Below are 24,165 nucleotides of genomic sequence, written 5' to 3' on the forward strand. Positions count from 1 at the left end.
AAATGCACTCGTTGGCACGCACGTGCAAAACAAAGGCCCTGGTTTAGCCGTGTTGGAGCTATTGGAACAAGTGCTGTGAGCATCAACGTGCGTCTCTCACATTGAAACACACGCACACGCCACATGAAAACGCACACAGTCGTAGCGTGCATTGCTTGCACAAACACAACAATCCCAAACACTAGACATGCATTCCCACAACTGCTGAGGAACGTGTTAGCAAGCACCTATTTTATGTATGTACACACAAAGTCTATTGTAATTCCTATCCACGTGCCTTCCTGGCTACACACACACAAATATGTGCATGCACATTCTTCACTCATGCCTACATATCACAAACAGGCTTTCTGGAAAACGAGCAGCCTAAATACACATTTCAATGTAACTCTCTGTGCAATAGCCTTTGCAACAATGATTGGAACTGTATCGCCACAATCCAGCAAGTTTGTACTCGAAAGATAATTATCTTAGCACACATTGACATTGCACCAACAGAACATGTTAATCATCCCAGCACTAAGAGCCTTTCATGATGCTCTGCTAATGATGCAAATTAAAACACTGTATAGCCATTTTTAGTAATTATGCAGTCACATTAAGAAAAAAATTCGTGTGCGTCTGCATTTTAGCTGCTTCGGTACATTGCATTTGAAGGCATTTAGATGTAACATATTCGTAAATGGCAGCTTAAAAATGCTCTGTAATGCTGTATGTATGCTGTAAGAGATCAGGACAATTTAAAACAACATTAGCGCTGTACGGCATGCAGTTGGTGGCCTTTCAATTGCACAATATGCATATTACAAGTTTACTAACTTCAGGTTAAACTCTGTTCACGCAAGCAAAAACTGTTTAGAATAATGTACTTGGGGGGAAAATGCCACCAAAAGTGCATGCCTTGAGAAACTACACGAATTATAATGAAGGTGACACCGTCGTCATCAGCTGCAGCAGTATCATCAGCCACGATCAAGCCACTGCTTGGAGAATACCTCGCCAAGCCGTTACATAAGATATTAACGATGCATATCATCCCCGATGCTATGCCAATAATTGAGCTTCGCTTATTGGATATGAGACTTTCAGAAGTTTCCTTGCGTATAAAACTCTCACACACCCAAGACTCAAAACTTACCAGTGACAGCAAAACCCACCGAACAAAAAAACCTATTGTTCCCATTTTGGAAACACCCGTTTATTTATTTTTGTATCGCAAGTTTTGCAATTTTAATAGCACGATTCAACCAAAGCGGCCACGTACGTTGGATCCGATCAAAATGTTTGTTGTTGTTTCAAAATAACGCCTTCCACCTGGATTCCATTCCAAAAAAGGAAGACGCGTTGAACACAAAAAAAACTTCGGAGAAACTGAAAATTCAGCTGGCTAACAACCTGCAACGTGATCAATACGGCTCATCTCCGTCTCTCCTGTGGCTTGCACCCCAAATGCCACCACCACCACCACTCCACTCCACAGAATTCACCGCTTGGCACTGCCCCATCTCTTTGTGCACGCAGTTTCCTCTGCTGCCCAACTGGACGCCCTTAGGGCCCCCCTTAGCACGTCGGCGCATGCAACGCTCATGTGTGCATTCCCAACATTATTGTACCTTCGGCTCCCCACCACCCTGCACACACGCACCCCTTTCTCCTCCGCTGTCTGTCGCCGTCCCCTGGTGCATTTTCTTTCTCTCTCTTCATAAGCTGTGCAAACACGGAACTTTTTTTTTTGCAAAGCCTCACTTTTTTCCTCTTCTTAGCCTCTCTCTTCTCTTACCACCGAATAATCTCCCCCCTCCTCCTCCCTCTCCCCATGTGACTCCTCTGTGGTTGCGTAACAAAGCTCAAGTTTATACCCTTTAGGAAAATCAGACAAATGCAATTATTACATCTTTTGCCTCTTGTGCGCAATGCATCAAAGGCTCGCAAACTTGTTGTAGTGGTTTTTTTTGTTGTGGAGGGAGGGAATGGGAATTTGTTCGAGATAGCTGTTGTCTGCAAGGCCGACCCGTGCCAGAAATAGTGCTGCGTGGATTTGCATCAGCTGTGCGCAAGCTGCCCGCTACCACCACCACCGCCACTGCTGCTGCATCCCCACGAGCGATTATTCCACCTCTCACCATCACGCAGCAGCACAGCGCTCTCCTTGCAAGGGCAGCAGCCGTGCAACTCAATGGCCTCAAGCTGTGCAGCATCAGCAGCAGCAGCGACAACACAACAGCGCATCAATGCACGCAAGTGCATCAACTCCGGGCTTCGCAGCCCCAAGTCCTCTGAAAGGGAACAACACCAACAACCATCATTCGCGTAACCGAAGCAGCAACAAAGAAGCCAGTGCCTCCACCGACCCTTTCTTACCTTTGCCCTTGCCCTTGTCCATGCTTAGCAATTTTCAGAATTGCATTTAGCAGAAACGGGAAATGACGTCTCTGCTGCTGCTTGCTGCTGCTGCACCCGCAATCGGCCGACAGCTGTAACTCGAGCAGGGCATTCAGACAGAGATGCAGTCTGTCCGTCCTTCTCTCTCTCTATCCCCTCCCTCTCTCTCTCCCTCCCCGATTTACACGCCCTAACCGGCTGCCAGAGCGCACCGGCTTTTGCACAGACCAAAGTGATTCATCAGCAGGGCCGATCCCCAACTGCCCCCCTCCACCACCTCCTCCTCTACCCCCAAGTCAGAGCCCAGCCCACTTTTATTCATGCGACCTTTCATACCCTGTTACGCTGCGCCCTCTCCATTTGCATGCAAAAGGGGCCCCGTGGCTTAGAGATTATGCAAGCGGCTTGCAAGGGTGGGGCTTTAAAGAAGCCAGTGGTAGTGGTGGTAGTGGTGGTGGAAGGGGTTTGTGGTTGATGGTGGTGGTGATGGGTGGGAGCAAAAGCGTTGGGAGCTCAGGGGGAGGGGAGGAATTGCAGGACTCAGCTTTGCGAAATGTATGAAGTAACTTTTTTTTTTAAAGGGGAGGCTTGCAATGCAATGCGATTTTCAGCCAGCGTCATGCTGTGTTAAACAAGGCGGAGAAGCCGAAAAAAATACACAACACCACTGAAAGTTAGCTAATGTAATGTACTGTAATACTATTTGCATCTGTCAAGATAAAATGTGTTGGTTTGTTCTTATATTACTGCACAGCCACTGTCAGACTCGTAATGTGGAAATTCAGTTTCCTAACATAAATAGTAAGGGAGGGCGTTTTGCAGTGGCTAAATTAATAGTGTAAAACATCTCGTTTAATATGGCTCGTGGTGGGGGACAATGCATTCTAGACGACAGCTCGTTGGTTTTACACGCAGCTGGCTATTGAAACGATGATCATATGACAACAAGGCTTGGCACCTCGCATGGTTTAATGCATCATACAGTATTGCCAACCTTGCTTCGTGCGAAGCATTCTGCAGATACCCAAGGCAGCAAGCACAGTGCGGTGCGCACAGGGCTCGCTTGAACACACCACACACACATCATCAGTGTTTCCTTTCAAAATGCCGCGACGACGTTGCAGTTTCACAAGAGGTGCATCCACTTCCTTGTTAACGTTTTGCAAGCTGTAACGTTTCGTCACACGGCGACTGTGACGCGGCAGATGTTGCCCGTGCGAACGTCAGCAACAACCACACTTTCAACAGTCGAACGAGATGGGACGCATTCGTTTTGTTGACACGTTCCTCCAGCATCACAATGTTAAGTAGCGCCCAGGCCCCAAATGCCATTGGCATCTTTCTCATGCAAAATACTTTTTTTTAATTGACTTTTGGGCACAATTAATTGCACATGCAAAAAAAATCGTGGTTGGTGTTTGGCCAGTGTGGTGTACAGGAATAATTGCCCTCTTGAGTAATGTTTGCAGCAATGAGACAATGCAATGTGCTGAATGGTTTTTTGTTTTAGTCTGCAGTGCATTTATTGAAGCTGCCACAATGACCCCCGATTGGTAACGTTACAGTGCACGACTAAACGTTGCGTTAATGTCACGCTAACACCCCTCGCACCAGCAGTTACGTGCAGAGTGCCAATTTTCATTGCAAATACTGCACGTAGTGTTTAACTGAAAACTATAACAGTTATTGAGAAGCAGTTGGGTATCTTTTTATCAGATTGACTCAGTTCCAAGGCTTGGGGGCGTGATTTTGAGATACTAAAGCAAGCGAAACCAACCAAACCTTTAAGCGTGCACACACATACACATTTAACTATATTTTTTTATATTTTAATAGTTGAAGCCCACTGAGCTATATCGCTGTTTTTTTCAGAAGCGGCCTGGCCATAGCTGATAGCTCAACGAAATGGCTTATCACGTGGTAATGTATAGCAGGCACACATTATAAACTCTAAATGTGGGCCTTACCTGGTAAAATAAAAGAAGTTAATAGGTAGGTAATACAGTATCTGTAACAAATCTGCAGTCGCTAACAGTTGGTGAGTTGGCAAATACCTTGAAACTGTGTTCAGTCGGAGTACTCAAATTAACAGTGGTTGGCCAATACGTGGATTCCAAAATATATTTTGTGGATCTCAGGACAAATGAGAACAAACACTGATGGCAAATACAAATCCCCGACTATGAATTGATACATTTAAAAAACTTCTACCAATAGATGGCGTTAGCACTGTCTACTGAATAGTATATTCCAGAGTTAACTCCAGTTAATTGTTGGTCAGAGCAGTGCTTGGCATATTGGCAACCGCTCGATTAATATTTTAAAGTATTTTTTTTTTTATATCTAAAGTACTCTAGTTCACGTTTTATTTGCTTAATTGCTCACATGTGTAAAACATGTTTTTATTATTAACTTGAGGCCCCTGCGTATTTTTACTACTTATAGTCATGCCAGATTGTGAGCTAATGGCATTGGCATCTAAGTCAGCTTGTGGCAAGCTTCGGAGGCTTCAACGCACAGTCATTCGTGGCCTGCCTCTCCTCAAATATCCTTTGCACATGTCTAATGTGATCTACCGACCAACCGATACAGTTGTAATTTTAGAACCTGAGTTTAAGTTTTAAGCATTCGAGCTCTTAATCAGCAGTGCCAATGTGTTCTGCGCACACAGAGTGCCAGAGTCGTGTCCAGGGCACACGAGTGACTGGTATTATTTGCAAGCAGATTGGGCCTGTGTTTTGTAAGAATTTGCTATGCCTTTCCAGCAATGACAAATGATGTGGTGCTGAAGAAATAAAACAAAATAAAAACGTTAAAGCATTGCTGTAAATATGGCTTTGTTAAAAAGTTGAATACTGTAATCCAGTATTGTACTGTACTGCATAATAAACTGGTCGCAATATATGCACTTTGCAGGAAAACTACAAAGTACACGATGTGGGTTTTGTCGATTCTATTGATTGTATATCACAGATAAAACAAACATGACATTGTTTTGTGATGTTTTGTAGGTACTATATACAAGTGTTATATTTGTAAACGGTGTATTTCACAATTCGGTATGAATATATATGGTTTGCCAATACAACATTCTAAAATTAATAGGAAATAACTGCTGTCGCCTGATGAAGCAAGTTGTAATTACTGGCGAAACGTCGTACTCAGATTGTAAATGTTGTGGCTTGGCTCTCCAACACAATTTGGCATGTTCTGTTTACGTGACTTTACCGAAAGAACCAAGAAGATTAACCCTTAATAGTTTTGGCTGTGTCGGGTGGCGGCGCGCTTTAACGACATGTATGTACGCGATCTAACCCAAAAAAAACTCTATCAATGATGTGCTTTTGAATCATCTTGTTAATACGTGTATGTCTAACCTTGGCAGCACGATCGATCAGAAAAGCAATGGGCATTTAAGTTTGCCGTTAACACATTAAGGATAGCCCTATGACCAGGAGTTTATGACCATTCACATTAATGTTCATAATCAACGATTTTTGGGTTTAGATCGCGTTATTTATAAATGTGTCGTAACCCTCCACCACCCGACACGGCCAATCAGTAAAAAAAGTGTCACGTTGACAAAAGACAAATAGTTCACTGCTTTAGCCCACCGGTGTGTTGAAGCGTGAAACCACAACATTTACAATTTGAGTACGACGTTTCGCTGGTAATTGCATCCAGCATCATCGGGCAATTCGCCAGAACATTAATGTGTTAAATATTGTAAATGGGTTTTTAAATTGTTCACAGTTAATTGTACCCTGCGCCAAACTAACCCCAACACGTGACTGGCTCTACGCAAGTCCGGATATGACTGCAGGTGGAGTGTGGGTCATGTGGAATGCACAAATTCCATTTTATTTCCGAAGACAAGGAGTACAATAACACAACCCCTGTGCGTTCATGGTATGAACTGCGGTACTTACTGATAAGATCTTCAAGGGCATGTGATTTTTCCCTCCCCCCATATATTCATACCCAGAGTTACACAGAGTTTGATGATTGAAACCTCCCATTATTACAGGAAATGAACTTTCTACCTAAGTGGTGCAGAGTTAAAATGTAAAATGGTTCACCACATGGGGGGTGGTGGATTAGGGCGCCACAGTGGCGAGATGTTAACTACCTCATCTGGTATGGAGGACGTCGTGGTGTTCAATCCCAATCCTGACTCCTGTATATTTGTAAATTGCATGTTGTCCCCATGATCGGTTGGATTTATCTCCAAGTCCTTTGACTTTTCCCTCCACATTTAGAAACATGCGTTTCGAGTATTTGGCTGCATACAATTTTTACATTATAAGCCACTTCTTTGAGCTTTCATTTTTGGCTAGGTCGCTTCTGAAAAAGAGCTATATAGCTCAGTGGGCCATACCTGAGAAAATAGAAAAAATGTGACCAGAGAAGAGTCCTCACTACAGGGCAGCAATATGTTCCATGCGGCATTAACCACCATAAAGGCACTACAAGGCGGTTACTCTCATATTGTCCATCCATCTTCACCAGCTATGATCAATTCACTTCTGGATAAATGCATCCCCAATCTACCACCATCTTTCACGAGCTTGCAATATTATAATCCATCTAGCACTTTCACACGATCTGCTTTGATTACTCCCATCTCGTCGGTGCACATCCTCGCAGATGCGTTCTGTCCCCTGGACACCACTCCGTCATTATTCCTGACGATCTTCTTTCGTCCCTTCTAGCGACGTGTCCTTCCCAAGACCATTTCTTTTTCTTCACAGCTTTACTTACATCGACAATCTGTATATATTCTCTCATCCACATGTTCTTCTTTTTGTCTCTCAATGTAATTCAAAGAAAGCATTTATCCATGTTTCTTTATGCACTTGTTTTTGTTCACATTGTGTTAATGGATATTAATATCATCCAATACATGGTTCTTATTTCCCAGTGTGGTTTCCAAACCTGTTTGACAAGATAACAACAGGGCTATCTTATCATTACACTTTAGCTGGAAACTGACAATTCAATTTTTTAAATGTCTACTGCCAAACAATATAATTATGCCCTAGAGTTCTCTTAGTGGCTTTCCTAAGCAGAATTTGAGTTGCCATCATGTTGGTTGTTTCATATGAAATATAGATGAACATAATACTCGTATAAAAAGTCAGTGAGAAAATAATTGTTGGAGCTTTATTAAATATCATATTTTGCAATCTTTTGTCAGTCCACTGTTGGATGTAGGCATACACACACACACACCGTGTCTATCATGGGTGCTAATATATACTTGTACAATGCTTTCACTCATTAAAACATTTGTTTCTGTGAGGTGCATGCTTGGAACAACATGGAGAGACAGAAAGAAAAACGCAAATAGCTATCAGAAAACAAACACAAATGAAATACGTGATTTTGACTCGAGAAAATTGACAAGGCTTGAGCAATACACATTGCTAAATAGGATTATGGCGGTCCATGGTTGAAACTGGTGGCAGCATAGCAGCTAAAGCAGGGAACACGGCCAAGTAGATGTCCACGGTGGAGAATAAATGATGAGATCAGCGAATGCGCCAGCGACAAATGGATTGTTTTTTCACAATACCGTGAGGGTTGCCGACAACTTTTGGAGGTTTTCACCTGAGAGTGGATATATCATAGCTGTTGATAATTATTCTGATTACTTTCTCTGAATCTCGTCATATGCATTATGCTGCAATATGCCTCTCCTTACCTATCCGTACAGGTTATTCTTCAAAACAATTGTTTCAATTGTCATTAAAATAAATGCTGCCAAACTGCTCCCTTTAAATAACAATCGGCCGTGTAGTGTTTATAGCTTTGTGTTTCAACTTGCCAAGCTTTTCTAATTCATACCACAGACACGATTTATCTTTACAATGATGTTGCAGCTCTACAATAATTTTTATCTCTGCTCGGACACTCAGGAAGCCATGGCCTGTAAAATAAAAACTTCCACCTGCTAATTAATTCGCCAAAAGTACTAGTTTAAAGAGATATGGTTGTATATATTTAATAAACATTTATAAAGTAGATTTAACAAGTATTTCCACTATTGCTTAATGTGACTAAACATCTGTGGATTGGAAAACATAAAATAAAGCCACTTTTTACGTTTAAATCGAATAGAAATAATAAACATGCAGTTTGCTACTGTATAAAGCGCCAGGCACAACAGTTTACAATTACAGTACTGTATTCAAAGCATGCAAAAGTATAACACTAGTGCCAATTAATCCCTTGTTTAATGTTCACCTCTACAAGCACATTTGTAATACATTTGTGATTTGTTCATGATATAAAGACGAAGCTTGAGCAACATTAATGGCTATCCTTTGGAAAGTCTGGTGACCATCATGGAAATGTGGAATTTCCATCACAAGCTTAGGGCTACCAAATTAAATGAGTCACCAAAGGGCTCGTTTGAGCAGAAAGATATTTTGCCTGAAAAACAATGATATTCGATAACTTGTTCTTAAAACTTTGACATCCACTGTCTTAAACATTATACGAGCAACATTTATATAGTCACTCATCAGTCATGATCTATCCACCGCTGAATGAAGGCCTGTCCAAGCAGTTGCTATCCCTCACGGTCACACAATGCAACATGAACCATTCTCATCACTCCATCTCCTTGGTGGAAATCCTATTGGAAATGTACTCTCCTTTGCCTGGCACTCCTTCGCTAGTCTTGACCACCAGACATCATCCCTTCTGGTGATGTGTCCTGCCCGTGCCTACTCTTCTTTCACTTAGAGTTAATAACCTGAGTTTGATCCTACTGGGCCATAGCAGATCAACAATGCAGCAATTCGAACACGAGTGAGCCTGCTAACAACGCCCGCAGCTCTCTCAGCCTATCCCATCCGGACGTTCGCCAACACACGATGCCATGCTTAAGCTTCCAAACTGAATCCCACGAGGCTTGCACGTAACAAAACAGGTCACATCACTACATTTTTACACCCCAGTACATGTCTCCAAACGAGATATTGTGTTTAAATTGAATGACACACGGTTACCAATACAGGAAACTATTTATAGTTCGAGTCTTGCAAAATAGACACGGACATTCAACTTAAACTGGGAGAACCCGATAAGCTATGGAGCTTCTTTCTCACAGGTGTCCAGCCCAAGCTGGAGTCAGCAACGGCGTCAAGTTGCAAAAATAATGGATGTGAATTGCAAAAGATAACTTCATTCAACCTGATAATTGTTTTTTTACCCTTCTATCTGGCAAACAAAACTGACACCTTTTTACAAGGAGTCATGTTTGCATAGACCACAATACCTGCAGTCATAATGCAAACAAAAAACACAACTCTGATAATGTAAGCACTGTCCTTGAAGTTGATTGGTCCACACCCGAGACAGCTTTCCTTAGAGCCTAGTCTCACATGGGTTGGACCAGATGACGCCAAAAGGCGCACAACCCAAAGACAATGCACCATCAACCTGTGTGCCTTTACGGGCTGGTGTCACAACAACTTAAATGACGATTGGCTGATAAATCTAGGCACTATTACAGTACAGTAATCTGTTTGTATTTTTTAAATATATTATTCTGCTCGTATTGGTCTGTAGTGTGCACCCTGATGTTGACTAAATCTTGTCTAGGATGAGTTTTGAACTTTTTCTATCAGGAAGGAGTGTGGGTTATACCAGGAAAGAGTATATTGTATTCTGTATCAGAAAGTAGTGTGTTTCCTCTTTATTCGTAATCAGGCAACAGCGTATGTGCGGTTTATCAGGATATTCATTCACCTGGATGAGGCCAACCTATTCACCTATACGGTGACTTGTTAAAGCTGTTCACATGTTCATATGTGCTCATGTAATAGCTTTCTCCAAGGGAACAAAATAAGATAAATAAAACGTATTTTTTTATTTTTACATGCCAAACGGTACAACAGTGTGCTTTCATCACAAAATAACATTTATGCCAATCACACATGGCTGCGCATAGTGCAGGTATCAGTCAGGAATCTTAGATTTGCATGGAACACACGTTATTTGTGCCCAGGTGCTGACTTGCCTTTGCACAAAGGCGCTCTGCCCCCAGGCTACATTCTGAGGGTTCAAATAGCCGAGAAAGATATCTTACTTACAATCTTACATGAATGATGCCCCCAGGCTTTATGCTGGTCAGTTGTGCACAGACACCTCTCTTCACAAGCCCTTTTGAATCATACGTTCCCAATGATTGTAAAGTGGTTTGAGTTATGTATGCATTTAAATGCTTTATAAGAAGAAATACAACAACAATAATCTACAGCCCTTTGGAAATCCCCTACTCGATGTAAGCCTTGCCATGCCGTGAGTCGTGGGGATTGAGCATACTTCACCACACTGTCCAGTGCCATGTTAACCCAGGTCGCCTTTGCAAAAGAAACAATCGTATCATGTGTCTCGATGGACCCATATTTCACCTGCTGGTTCAATAAAGGACATTACTAGGTTGGTGAAGAGGAAACCCACAACCGGTTAATATAACAAATACAAATCAAATGTTAATATTGTACCTCTGATGTCACTACATTATAACAAAGGGGATTTTTATTTTACTGAATCATGACAAAACCTGCTGTGTTGTTATGATATATGTGCCTTCATATTAATGTAGGCTCTTTCTCATGAAATCAACTCAGGTAGTGAGCGCTGTACAATAATTAGCACTGTGCTAAACACTGAACTACCTCTCAATTACAAAATATATATGCGCACATTTTTTGTACTGTTTTTGCATATGTAGAACTTAAATATAAAGATCAAAATAATTTAACAAAAATTCCAGTTTAGCAACGAAATAAGTAAATTATAAATGGCGTACTTTCCATTTAGAAAAAAATCACTTTAAAATATTTACTCTAGTAATGCATTGATTTATTGAGCACAGTTGAGTGTGTTAAAATCTATTTATACCGTAATTATATTAAGATTTTTTTTAAATATACGGCACATAAAGTCATGTAAGAAAAAAAATCGCCATTGAATTCCTGAACAAATGTAGAAATAAATTACAGGAGGTAAATGAAAGTGCGGGATATGGCCAATGTTGATTAAAATAAATCATGCAAGCACTGAATTCCGTTAAGATAAATGTACAGTAATGCAGTACCTCGATATACAAAGTATCCGCGAAACCTATTATCCGTGATTTTTTTTACCCCAAAGATATGAAGATAAATGTTGCAGAAAACAGGATCCGTGACATGCGTTCCCGTATCACCACGGATAAAGGTTCTGTAATAGTGCATTATTATGGCTGAATGTAAATGTTACACATATGCTGTGCCTTTAGGATTTTAAAAAAATGTTTTTCCTTTTTGCTTGTAGTGGTTATAAACTATACTGCGTATATGATGATATTGTAATGTTAATTATTTCATTGGATATAGTTATTTTTGGTAAAAATTTCATTTTGCCATACTTGCTTTATCTGCAACTTCTTTGATCCTCTTGTGAATGATATCGCAAACAAGATGATAACATTTGTATTCATGCCATGAGATATACATTCACCAGTCTGTTACTGTTACCTATTAGAAAGCAAATCTTTACAATATTGTACCTCTGATAACACTACATTGTAACAAATGGGGGTTGAAACGTTACTGCCTCATGATAAGACTTGCTGTTATAATACTGTATGTCACATATTAATGCAGGCTCTTTCTCCCTACAAAACTTAATAAGCACTGGCAGTCATGATAAAACATAATCGACAGCTTCAAGGCAAAGATAATACAGATGAGTGTCAATTATATGAAGATGTTACATATGACTCATCTGTTTTATAACATCACCAGACTGTTGGTAAAGTGTTGAGAACTCATGAAACAGCAAGGGATGTAAATTTGTTTTACACTCACATAACGTAAAGACACTACAGTCACTTATTCATTAACTTCCCTTTGCAAACTGGCAAGGCTCAATACATTTTCAATGGATGCATTTTTTGCTGGGTTCAATTAATAATGTCCAGTACTTATGCCGCCTATGAAGGTATAATGAGGATGCAGCATTTCTCGTTGCCGTGATAACATTGAGAACTTTGTTGCCCGACAGCACATCATTTCCGGTAGTTGCGTTCGAGAAATTATTTTAAATGTAATTCATTGTGCGGACCACTCTCTTGCACGGTGTCTTTGTTGTACAATGGACAGATTCACATCCTTGGAACTACATCGAGAGACAGAAAATGGGGAACGCATAGATCAGAGAGCAGTGGTTCTCAACCTTTTTTGGCTACTGTACCACTTGGTTGAATTTTGTTTCAACCGAGTAACCCCTTGCCTGGCCCAACGTGGTATGAATAATGAATATTGATATTTTTAAAAATTGTCCATTTTTTGAGGCATCCTAACGAGCTGGTGACTGCGAGCGATTAAAAACAAATTCAACAAACGCTCTACATGCATAACGTAATGTGTTCGTGCTCGCTGGTTACTCTTGGAAACCAGATTGTTTACAATCAATTAATTTAGAAAGGTCTATTAAATCGTTCTAGGTTGCCATATGGATTCAAATTTCATCGTTGGTATTTTATATTAGCAGATGCATACATTATAATTCACCAAAATAATTGAACCTATCTACGTGACTTTACCAAAAGACCCAAATAATATAACTTCACACATTTATAAATCACCTCACGTACCCCCTGGGACATTGCCAGGGGTCTGCGTTGAGAACCACTGGATTTTAGAATAAATGCAGGTATCAAGACATCACTGTAACTGTGAGTAAAAGTAAGTTGCCTTGGGTAGGATATGTCAGTGGAACGAATGATGGCCAGTGATCGATAATAATAATAATGGAATGGCGTTCAAGGGATGGAACACCATAAGAGGACGTCTTCTGAGGAGATGTAGGTGCTAGGAAGATTCTCACAGCGTGGCATCGTAGAAGATGTGACAGATTTGGGATGTGTTTGTCCAGTAGTGGTGGTGAGAAGGGTTTAGTGGTAGCGAGATGTTAACTCCCTCGCCTGGTATGCAGGATGTCGTAGGTTCGATCCTGAAAATGACTCCTATATATTTGGAGTTTGCATGTTCACCCGTGGTCATATGGATTTTTATCCGGGTGCTCAGGTTTTTCTCTCAATGTATAGAACCATGCGTTTATTGTATTTGGCTGTCATAAATGTCCACATGATAAACCACTTAATTGAGCTATAATTTGTGGCCAGGCTGCTTCTGAAAAAAGCTTAGTGGGCCTTACCTCCTAAAATAAAAAAACAGTAAAGTTTTAGCAGTGGATTAATTATGCATGATAATGCATAGATACTACATTTATATGAAAAAAACACCCCTAATTAATGAGTTAATGAAGCGAGGTACATGTTGTGTATTTAAATACACTGTCATGTATTTTTCTTAATGTCTATAATTGTATGTCTATAATTGTATGTTAAACTTATTTCTTATCGTACGTAGCCAACCGTGCTAATTCTAGTTGAAACATATCAGGTTTGTTCGGCATTATTTCGTATAAGCGTGTTTTCTAACATTTCACTGTAAGCCTATTACAGAACAGTATTCGAGCAGTTTGAATATGACAATTTACAAAAAAATCCACTAAGATGAAAACAATTACAGTACTTTCTCAATTAACTACTATACTGCTATATTCAACAAAAACGTTGCATAATTAAACAACACATATTTGTTTGCAGCTGTTGCCAATTTTAGGTCACTTTTGGAAAATAATTACGTCTGTCTGCACTATGCTCGAATGTGTTGGGCAAAACACAACCCTTTTGTTCGAGCCCTGAAAGTCACTGCACGTGCATTGGCTGCCCCAGTACAGAGCAATAAAAATGGATTGTTGGCCTCCAAAAATATGGTTCATTCAGTCATCATCAGCCTTCATTAATCCACTGCTGGATGAAGGCCTCCGCAATCCGTAACACCTGCACGCGAGCTGTTTTCAGTGCTCCCATCTCTTCGGTCGACGACCTCTTGGACGTGTTCTCTTCCTTGGTTGCCACGCTGGCATTATGCTTGACCATTTGCCATCAATCCCTTCAAGTGACCTGCTTGAATGATGTAAACAACTTGTGTGTTGTAAGTTATCTTATCCATGAGTCCCTCTTTCCGTCTCAATGTGATTGCGATCGTGCATCTCTCTATACTTCTTGTGCATGTTTCCGTTTTTGTTCCATTTTTATTATTGGAATTTACATGTTTTAAAGCAAAAGCGTCCATCAGCAATCAACCCCATATGATGGATCACGTGGGTTTGATTGATATATAACTTACTGTGTTGTTAATTTACAGCTCTGTCAACCCACTGCTGAATGATGGCCTCTCCTCGTGTGTTGCATGCAGTCTCAGTATTTTCGTTGTTCTACATTGTGTATGGCACATGCATACACTCCAGTTATTGTAAGGTAAATAAAAGTAATGTCAGCACATCTTTACACGTGAAATGCATTTGGCATTTGCGTAACTCTAAACAAAGAAGGGTAATCTAATTCAATGCATTCACCATTTAATTCTAGAACCATTAAAAACGAATGTACACTTGTTGATGTACAAGTCACTTTAATTTAGACAAAATCTCACGTACATATGAGGTTAGATATAATAACGTGACGCACCTCCCGATTTGCAGTCTGTAGTTAATGCCATGCATCTATAAAAGCCACCACAGCCATATTGCCTCAATCCTACTTCCTACAAAGATGACACAAGTTGTAAAGTTCCCAAAAATAATCATGCCATTGTGTATGAAAAAGTATGTACGTGTACCTGGTAAAAATAAAAACATTATTACACGCTTTCTTTTAACTCACTCTGTTGTTGTCGTTGTCGTATCCTCAAATCTTGATCCTCAATTTTAATCCACTTCCCAATGTGGTATCGACTGCAAACTTGGTATACTTATGTCATACTGATGACAATATTATATTCTATCATAAAAAATAAAAATCATATATATTTTTTAACATTCTTTTTATATGTTATGTTTCGGCTTGGGTCTAATTGTCCAAGGTCAACTGACGTTGGCTGTAAATGACCACGGTCCCTTACGTTATGGCAAGCTTTGGGCCACTTCCTGGAGTCGTGGAGTTCTTGCATTACTAGTACGGTACATTTCATAAAAGCGTGTTTTTTTTAAAGTTTTTTTTTTATTACTTATTGTATGAACGGTGTCACCAGCCACTGGACTCTCCTGGTATTACCAACTTCAGCAATATTCCCGGAATTTTTTTGCATTACGTCCTACTTCTCCGTTAAGTCCACAAGTCTATCTTGCTTATTATTGGGGTCTTTATTCAATACCATATTGTTTTCCAACAGGAAATAACAGCCTATTTGAAACGTAAACAAAAACACATGGTTTCAGTGTTTCGCAAGATATGCAGAACATCTACACAGAACAGTATTTGGACTGGACCACCAGCTTAAACCACCCACTCTCGGCAGAAGTTGTTTTTAATTAACGTGGTTTGGTCAGTTTATGCTCAATTAACTGCCGTGATACATTGTCAAGATTGTTTTATACTGTGCTGCAATGTAGTTTAACAGATGCATAATAACATGTCTCATACAGAGTGCCATGGTGGAAAGATCTGAACTACCTCGCCAAGTTTCCATGTTTCTCTCCCCATAATCGCGTGGATTGTTCTCCGGGTGCTCAGGGTTTACCCTCCGCGTGAAGAACTATGCGTTTATATTATTTGCCTGCCATAAATGTCTACGTGATAAGCCACTTCATTGAACTATTATTTGTTGCCAGATTGCTTCTGAAAAATAGCTTTATAGCTCGGTGGGCCTGACCTGGTAAAATAAAAAAATAGTTTAGTGTCTTCAGTGGTAAAGAAAAAACTATTCGATGATTGTTTTGGTCTGGTAGCATGGTAAAAACGTAACAGGTAAAGGTTGCATTATTACAATTGCTTGTCTGCCTGCTCACGCCACTGCTGACAGAAGGGCCTATGGGTAGTATTTGGCATACTCTTCTACACTGACCAGATGTGTTGTAAGAGTCCTGAAAGTATGGTATGGTAACTAATGAATCTGATTATGAGTAGGGGTAGATGGAAAGACTCCCTGTTCCCTCTTCCGGCATCTCATTTTCTCCTGTGACCTATGCTGCCTCTTCAATCAGATGTAATTTCCATGTACACAGTCTACAAATTATTGCAGAAATTTCCATGCAACAATATGGCATGATATATACAGTATATTATTTATTTCATATAGCATATAACAATATTAATACATGCAAAAAGTACTACCTGCCATGACATGTATCAAAATCGTGGCCATTAACAAGAAAATGGAACAGTTCACTATAATTATAACCGTAGCAAGTGTGGTATAAGTCCCACAATAGATTAAATTGCTGGTGAGTGGTTTATGCGTAGAAACAGTGACACCTCAATAATGAACCAAATTAGAACAACAAAATACAAAGAAGCATGCATGAGAGAAGCTTGCTTTAAAATATGTTGAGAAAGAATGAGGAACCCATGGATTCGAGAACATGCACAAGTAAATACATCATTTAAACCATTAAGAAAAGTACGGTAAGCAGGCCTGGGCAGGACACGTCATTGGAAGGGATGAATGTTGATAGTCAATTATACCGGTAATAATAACAGAGTTGCAGCCTAGGATATAATGCATTCAATTGGGACGTCCGCCAGGTAGATGGAGCCGTGAAATTAGCTCGTGTGCAAATAATACTAGGTAGAGTATAACATAGTGGGATCGTGAGAGATAGTGGTGGCTTGAGGCATTCGTCCAGCAGTGACAATGAGGATGCTAGTGATGGTGTAGATGATCGATTCTCACTGGATCCTACGGAAGTTTCTTTGAAATGTTTCAGGACTGAGAAAAACTTGTAAATGTCCCCGACCACCAAAACCTTCACCGGAATAAGCATTCAGTAACCACAGCTATTAATGAATAACGAGCACATCTTGCACAGTACAGTACTGTTATGCATTGTTATGCATTCATACCCGCGCACACACACACACTGTTTATGCAATTTTGGACGAAAGAATTCAAATAAAATGTGCTAATGATGTTTTATTTTTTTCAATATTTAGAGCAAAAGTATTCAAAACATTGCTTACATTTCCAAAAAGTTTACTATTTCCTTTCTACCTTTTACAAGAAAAACGCATTTTCTTACGTTTCGCGCTCACGTGTTTCAAACTCGGTAGGTTCGTGCAAGTTATTGTACAATCTGAGCAAATTGTTGCCATTCTTTTTAAAAGCACTTTACTTTGGGATGCAAATCAAAGAAAACTGCACAAATGCTAAATATTCACGTAACTTTTTGACGCCACAAGGCTGCTTTCGCAAAACCATATATCACGAATGCATGGCTTCTGCATGAATCAGCAACGGAATGTTTGGAACTGGCATCTAGCAACACATTGTCATTTAAGTAACTGGCTTTGATTATTCACATTCCACTTTCAGTTTCATTAGCATTCCCACACAAGCGTCCCATGGCTACCGAGTAGGCTACACGATGGCCAGTAGTTATGACTGCTGGTATACATTTACTAAATTCATATACTTTACTGCACATGTCCATCCGTGTGGTCCACCGATCCACACATTCTATCTTATGCTTGCCCCGTTGTAATCTGACACCGTTGTACTCATAATAAGCGGTTGGAATTTTTTAAAGACAAACTATTAGTCCAGTACACGTACAAAATAAAAAAAATATTACATGAACAATTCCATCTTCATGGTTTTGCTCTGCCAACAATGACATTTAGGAACACAGTACCAAGTGTTTTAATGATATTCCTCAGAGTGTTTGCAAATACAGAGGAGGCATATATCGAGACAACTGGTATGTAATTTCCTCAATATTAGTTTGCAGTTTATCACATTGCAATGGTCACAAGTTTGTGCAGATATCTGTCAGTGCATAAATGGCAGCCAAAGGTTTTGAGAATAACGCTTATTTTGGACACTTTTCAGTGTGCTAATGGATGCTAAGTGACAATTACAAACTTAAATCACAGTACTAATATCCTAATCTCGATTAGCCATCATATACGATACTATACAGAACTTACATAATTTCCGCCAGAATGAAACAGTGTGTGTGTGTTAATTGGTTGCATCTTATCAACACTCAGTTATTGTGGTTGCGATTGCAGAATGCCAAAGTGTATGACCACGAGAAGACCAATCAGCTTATATAGGTGTGAGATGAAATGTGACATTTTGCAGGGCTGTAGCGGATAGGGACAACATCCAGCAGCAGAGAGATAGTGTCTGATGATGCAATAGTAAATGCAAGCGTGCATCCAAAAGGTGTTCTACCTGGCAGTGTACATTCATCTCAATGTACACATAATGGAAATTCTGTACTATGAACGAATTAGAATGTTGTTTTGGTGAGAGCATTTAAACTCCAATTGTTTGGTGCCCAGTGTTACTCAAAACAAACCTGATTCAAAGCCCCTACAAGCATCCCCCACTCTGACTAAGTAATAATTTAACAAATATATAGTCTCTTTTCATGTTCTCATTCTATTAGCCCCCGTCCACCCCCTTATTTACAAATCTATGGATGCATATGTACTGGGACACTTTGTATATACCATTGATTGCATTGGCAACGCCGACTCACCAAGCGAGTCAGAGCCTCCTGGCATTACCAACGGCACCATGGGGCCAAATGACTATTCTCTTGCAGGAATGGCTTTCATTACTGATTTTCACAACAACAGCTGACAGGCTTGATTATCGGCTTGGGTGGGGCTTGCCAGCAAGTTGCTCAGCACCCACCCCAACTTATTTTAAAAAATCACCTTAATTTCAGTACTTGGATGTTGAAGCCAAAAAAGCATTATGACCTCAATACCACAGAGTATGCAATCCAAGCTTATAACTGCTGAAATCTTACCTGAATATGACCAATTCAGCACTCACATTTAAGTTAGCTGCGCACAGTTTTGTGTGTGTGTGAGAGTGAGTCACTTATAGACGTTAACAAAAGAAATGCCAATTTGGTGAGTACTGTGTTTGCACGCTATGAGCAGAAGTGCCTTGCAATATGCCATCACTTGTGTGAGGCCAGAGCAATTCAGGTACAAACAAGTAAAATGAAACTGCCACACGAGTGAGTCACCATCAGCCAGATCTCTCAAGTCTGAAGCCAGCATGTGGCCCCCTAAGTTAAACAACAGCCACACACACACAGCTTCCTTGCCTTCAACCGCTTTGCTTTGTCATTCAAGTACAGAAAACTCTGAAAAAATGATAGCTGATCGCACCAGCATGATACTCTGAAAATCGTCTGGAATAAAGTTACAAAGTACTGTACTGATCTTTTTTGCCTTCTAGTTATTTTTTGTAATGGTCAAAAACTGAACCGAACACTTTTTGTTTTACTAGTGCAGCAATTATTGTTATTGTTAAAGCTTTCATGTTGGGTGAACTCGGTTGACACGTGTTCATAATTGCGTAGGTGGGTTGTTATTAAGAAAATGTCAACTTTGGAGATACGCTATTTACAAATGTTAGATTTAAGTGGTGTTTAAGTAAATGCACGCGTTATATAGGTCGGGATGTCACGCGACTCCTCACTCCTGGCACGTGTTCATGACACGAGTCACTTTGTTGTAGCACTGGCGAAACAGTGGGCACAATTCGACTTCCTCGTGTGCTCTGCCTTCCTCAAAGGCCACATGCTAAGTACCCGCTAATGCACCTCGTGTTCACTGTTAGGCAACGTTGGGATTGACACATCCCTTGGAAGATTACTGTAAATGTAGTTCATGTTATGTAAAAGGCATGCTGCTATATTAGAGTGGCTGGGTGTTCATTCAGGACAGACTTTGTGCAACGGCAGAGCTCACGTGAAGTTAGAATAACTTATTTTTAAACTCACCACCGATTTCACTTAACAGCCTTATAATGTCAACATACAAAAAGGCTGACGTTTTAGGAAAGGACCCTTTTTCAGAGGCAGTTTATCAGCCACGTACTGTATTTGTAAAATCACTACATTATCTTGAAAAAAATATTTACATATAGTAGGAAAGAAAGGATTATGTACTAATCACGGATATGGTGTTGGTTAAGTAGACATCTAAAAATAGTTAAAGATTTAGAGCGAAGTTTATTACAATCGGTAAAGTCCGTGTCCTGCTGCAGCCTATGGCAGGCGTTCTCTTCCAAGTCACTGTTTCTTGACTTGATATGCATAATAAACATAATTGATATGAGCAGCAAAGCTAATCATTGCCTTCCCACACTTTCACCAACGTCACAAACATCTGCGTTTTTATGAACGTCCACGCTCTTAAGAGGATGCTCATTCATTCACTCATCCGGGATGCTGCTGCGTTTAGCAGGGACAGCCTTGCATCCATTGTACAATGAATCATTATTATAATTTATATATCTAAATGTGTGCCGCACGTAATCTCGAAGCGCGTTCAAAATAGTTTAACTTGCACCAAATTCGCACAAATCTATCAACACAAATACATGACTGCGCTAAAGGCGTGCAAATAAATATTGTGCTATAATAACACACGTTCAATTATCCGCTTGTTTCCTAATACAGTTGACGAGTAATAGCTCTTTTTTTTTAAACAAGCCTTAAATTTGTTCTCGAATTCAATTACCGGCTGCCCAATCTTAATTCGGTGTTCTGCAGATGAACCGCATGATGCTTTGTTTGCACAGTTTTAGTGCCATCGCTTCTGTTCGTTACCACCGCAGTACATTTTATTGTTGCTATGCACCATATCCTGTATTATGTTGTGTACTGTAGTTGTGTTGGTTATCATTACGTACATTTCTCTGATATGATCCCCAGTATATATTTTAGGATATCCGAATTTGCCTGATTGGAACCAATGTCCTTCCTACCTTTCCAAGATATGTTTCTAGGGCGTTCTTCTTCTTCTCCTCCTCGGCCGGTCAAACACAACGGACATGCACGCTTACAGCACGGACACTTGCACGCCAATATAAACAGGGATTATGAGACAATGCGATCTGCGATCGCTCCATGCAGAATGTCTTTGTGTGCGTGTGTACGCGCACAATAGGGTGGGGGGGGGCAGTGCAGCGGTTACCGCACGGAGCTACAAACCTGGCGCACCTGAGTTCGACTAGCGATGCGGGACGCGACATCAATGGGAATCTGGACGGTGTCAACAATTCGTCGCATCAGATCTGAATGGCAACCATCAGCGGAACAACATTCTGCCTCTTCGCGTATAGATGAGATGTGTTTAGTCCATCAGCCCATTGTCTTTCTCGGCCAAATATCATCAAGCAGTAAACCGAGACTGGTTTCGATCTCCTCCTGGGTCCCATCAGCAGAGTCAGGATTATTAATCAAATGTTGCTGGATTTCCATTTGCTATGTGGCAAGAGCACTCCGTATATCAAATACAGCCATGATTTTCCACCGCGACGCGGAGTTTTGTGAACGTTTTATATACATTGCCTTGCATTCGTCGAATATACTTGTTTTCATCAATGTCACATACCTTTATTAGCTACATTCAGGTAATGGTCAGTTATTTTCGTACTTTTTTACGCGAACACTTTTTTGTTGTATTCCCACTCCAGGTCAGCACCAGTGACGATTGTCTAAACCGGTCCTCACCTAGGTCGACTCAGCCACAAAATAAGTACCTGGTGTGGTGTGTAAATATCGCCACTCGGGAGACAAAGGCATCCGGGCGTCGTGTTGGCCACCCACCCCTCGTGTGCCACGTGCCGGCCTTCATAAGGTGCTCACAAACAGCACTTGCCCCAACAGTCTGTTAAGGTTTAACGGGGGATCTTTGTAATTGCACGCGCAATGCACCCCGCGGATTGTCTGCCTCTCCACGCTGCTCTCTCCGTGTTTACCAACTCGCTCCAGTCAAATGCAAATCGCGTGCGGTGCACGACCCGCAGTGCCTGCAACAGTAACCAAGAGCGCAGAAGACACAACGACGAGTACCGGGGTGTGTGTGTGTTCTCCCCTCTGTATTGGGATTGAATGGCTGTGTGTGGGGTGGGGGAGTCATTATAGTGGATTATGGCAGGGGGCTTATGGAGTCGGTTCAAAGGGTAGGCAGGTGTAGAGAATCATTCGGCGAGTCTTTGTTTGTGTATGAACACATTATCTGGTGATGGTGCACAAGCACAAATAACAGCGCGTAGGTCTTATGAGCAAATATGCATATAATAGGCGACGGTTCGGGCAATGAACCCCTCTTCATAGCACATGAAGCTACGGCCTTTGCGAGTAAGAGCAATGCAAAAGAGCCATCGTCCGAAACATCGCCTATCATATACGCTTCCTTATAAGGCCACACAGTCTTAGTGACGAGTGCTGTCGGGTTTCTCGCGCTCTGTTGTCGATCAGCGAATGAGAACGGCATGGCCAACAAAGCCATCAATTAAAGGCATCGCTGGTTTGTCATTACGCGCTGGTCACAAAATAGTTAAGTACGGGGAGCTTGCAGCCTGTGTCACACATGAGTAGCGACCAACTTTGCGGGCCCGATAACGCGTGTCAAGCGCAACGCGTTAGAGCCGTCACCGCACATCAATCAACAAAGCTGCACGGGTTGCGAGCCGCGCCTGTGTGAGTGTACATTCGTGCGTTGCGCATAATGTTTGCATTCGTAGCCGAACGGAGAAGAGGTGTGTGTGTCTGTGCCGTAGTGTTGTCGAAGAAGAAAGTGGACGATAGCCCGGCAGTAAGCGTGTTGAGTGCGTTACCTTTGCCTGTCAGCGACATCTCGAGACGGTCACGGGCAGCTCAAGCGAAGCGCGCGTCGTAACGCACCACCCCGACGGACCCCTTTCGCGTCGCTCCTCGTGTTCTCGTCGCTGCTGTTGTGTGTGTGCCGGTTGCGGCTGGCTGGCTGCCTGTTGGCTCACGACAACACTCGCCCCCCCCCCCGACTCTTGCCACCGCCGCTTGCTCGGAGTCGGAATGCACTGCCGGCGAGAAATTCCTCGATGTGGAACGTGGGGGGACGCGTGCGCGTAGCCGAGCGGGAGCGTTCGACGGCACAAAAAAGAACCCCCCAAACCCACCTCGCCCACACGAAACCTGTTGCAGCGCGCGTCTCGGCGTACAAAAGACGAGACAAGCCGGGGAGGGAGGAACAAGGCTCTGTGACCTACACGCGCCGGTGGTTGGTGCGAGGCGAAGGAGGAGGTGGGGTGGGGTGGAGGCTACGGCCGAGGAGTGGTCCCGACGTCCCCTGCTTCGTGCCGTGCGTGGTGCGTTGTGGGGGGAGGAGCGGTGGTGCAGCGGTCAGCGCTACGCCGCGCCACGAAACCCCGGCGACACGAGTTCGAGACACGCTCACGGCCAACGCCGGTGACGATTATCAGAACCGGTCCTGGGCATCCCCTAGGTCGACTCAGCCTTGAATGAATACCTGGCGCGGTGTGTAAACGTCGCCACTAGGGCGTGGTGGTGGTGCTGGCCACCCACACCCCCCGCTCACAGGTGCTCGCTAACAGCACTTGCCCCAATAGTCTGTGAAGGCTACACGGGGTGGGGTGGGGATCTTTGTCTTTGTGTGTGTCCCCTCTCCGTCCCGCGTGCGTGAGCAGCCTCCGGCTGGCTCGAGGCGACGGGGCGCGCCTCCACGTAAACCGAGACGACGCGCGGGTTGGGCACCGAGTGGAGTGAGTGGGGGTCAGCGCGCTGCACCGCGGACCTGGCGGTGTCCTGGGCGTCCCCTAGGTCGACTCGGCATCAAATGAGCACTTCTGGCGCGGCGTGTGCCCGCATGCAGCACTTGCCCCAACAGCCCGTCGAGGC

At 42.1% G+C, this 24,165-nt stretch overlaps 1 protein-coding gene across 4 annotated transcripts in view; it reads right to left on the reverse strand.

Moving 5' to 3' along the window:
- Positions 1 to 23,598, reverse strand: part of LOC144718870 (dual specificity mitogen-activated protein kinase kinase 6-like) — a 61,397-nt gene extending 37,799 nt beyond the window's left edge. The window contains exon 1 of one of the 4 annotated variants that reach the window (XM_078594447.1): positions 2,362 to 2,644. In XM_078594447.1, the coding sequence (XP_078450573.1) occupies positions 2,362 to 2,383 (22 nt within the window). In that variant the 5' untranslated portion in view covers positions 2,384 to 2,644. Of the gene's footprint in view, positions 1 to 2,361; positions 2,645 to 23,105 lie in introns of those variants that run through there. The other 3 variants (XM_078594448.1, XM_078594446.1, XM_078594444.1) reach the window with 3 other exon arrangements.
- Between the last annotated feature and the right edge of the window lie 567 nt (positions 23,599 to 24,165).

This window comes from Lampetra planeri, chromosome 5, assembly GCF_965212315.1.
Source record: "Lampetra planeri chromosome 5, kcLamPlan1.2.h2, whole genome shotgun sequence".
Lineage (NCBI taxonomy): Eukaryota > Metazoa > Chordata > Hyperoartia > Petromyzontiformes > Petromyzontidae > Lampetra > Lampetra planeri.